Here is a 607-nt window from a genome sequence, read left to right on the forward strand (position 1 = left end):
AGAGTCGGGCACAAGCGGGGGGGCTTGGGCCGCCCCCCACACCCCAGTCATCCCTTCAACCTGGGCCCAGTTCATTTATTTCCCACTGCTGACAGCCCCTGGGTGCCCACTGTGCCCTGTGGTCTCACCGCCATCCCTGTCCCCCGCTGGGCTCCTCAGGGCCCCATGGGCTGCTGCAGGTTGGGGTGCCTGCAGAGCCCAGTGCTGCTGCAGCTGGCAGAGCAGCCCAGGCAGCAGCGAGTCCAGCAGGGCCAGACCCTCCCAGGAGCACCGCAGACCCCTGGGGAAGAAGCAGCAGCTTGAGCCCCCAGTCCCATGTGAGAGCCCCCACTGCCACCATGAGCCCACCCCATGCCACCCCCCTCGGGGCTCACCTGCTGTCCAGGACCAGCCAGCCCTGCTCCTGCAGCTCCTTTGCCTCCCCCGGCCCCCCAAACACAGCCTCCAGGCTGAGGTGGGGTGACACGTGCCCCCAGCGCTGCACGCGGGGTCATTAGTGCCTGTTCATTAGGTGGGTGCTGGGTCCCCCCACACTGCTCCTCACCTCAGGTGTGACACCCTCGTCCGTGCGCAGCCCCAGGGCGAGCAGCTCCTCCAGCCTGTGGGC

At 68.4% G+C, this 607-nt stretch overlaps 1 protein-coding gene across 1 annotated transcript in view; it reads left to right on the forward strand.

Annotated features, from left to right (window-relative positions):
• The first annotated feature begins 338 nt into the window (after positions 1 to 338).
• Positions 339 to 607, forward strand: part of MYCBPAP (MYCBP associated protein) — an 18,164-nt gene continuing 17,895 nt past the window's right edge. The window contains exon 1 of the mRNA XM_010002754.1: positions 339 to 459. Within this exon, the coding sequence (XP_010001056.1) occupies positions 339 to 459 (121 nt within the window). The remainder of the gene's footprint in view (positions 460 to 607) is intronic.

This window comes from Chaetura pelagica, unplaced genomic scaffold (assembly GCF_000747805.2).
Source record: "Chaetura pelagica isolate M959 unplaced genomic scaffold, ChaPel_1.0 scaffold47, whole genome shotgun sequence".
NCBI classification, from domain to species: domain Eukaryota; kingdom Metazoa; phylum Chordata; class Aves; order Apodiformes; family Apodidae; genus Chaetura; species Chaetura pelagica.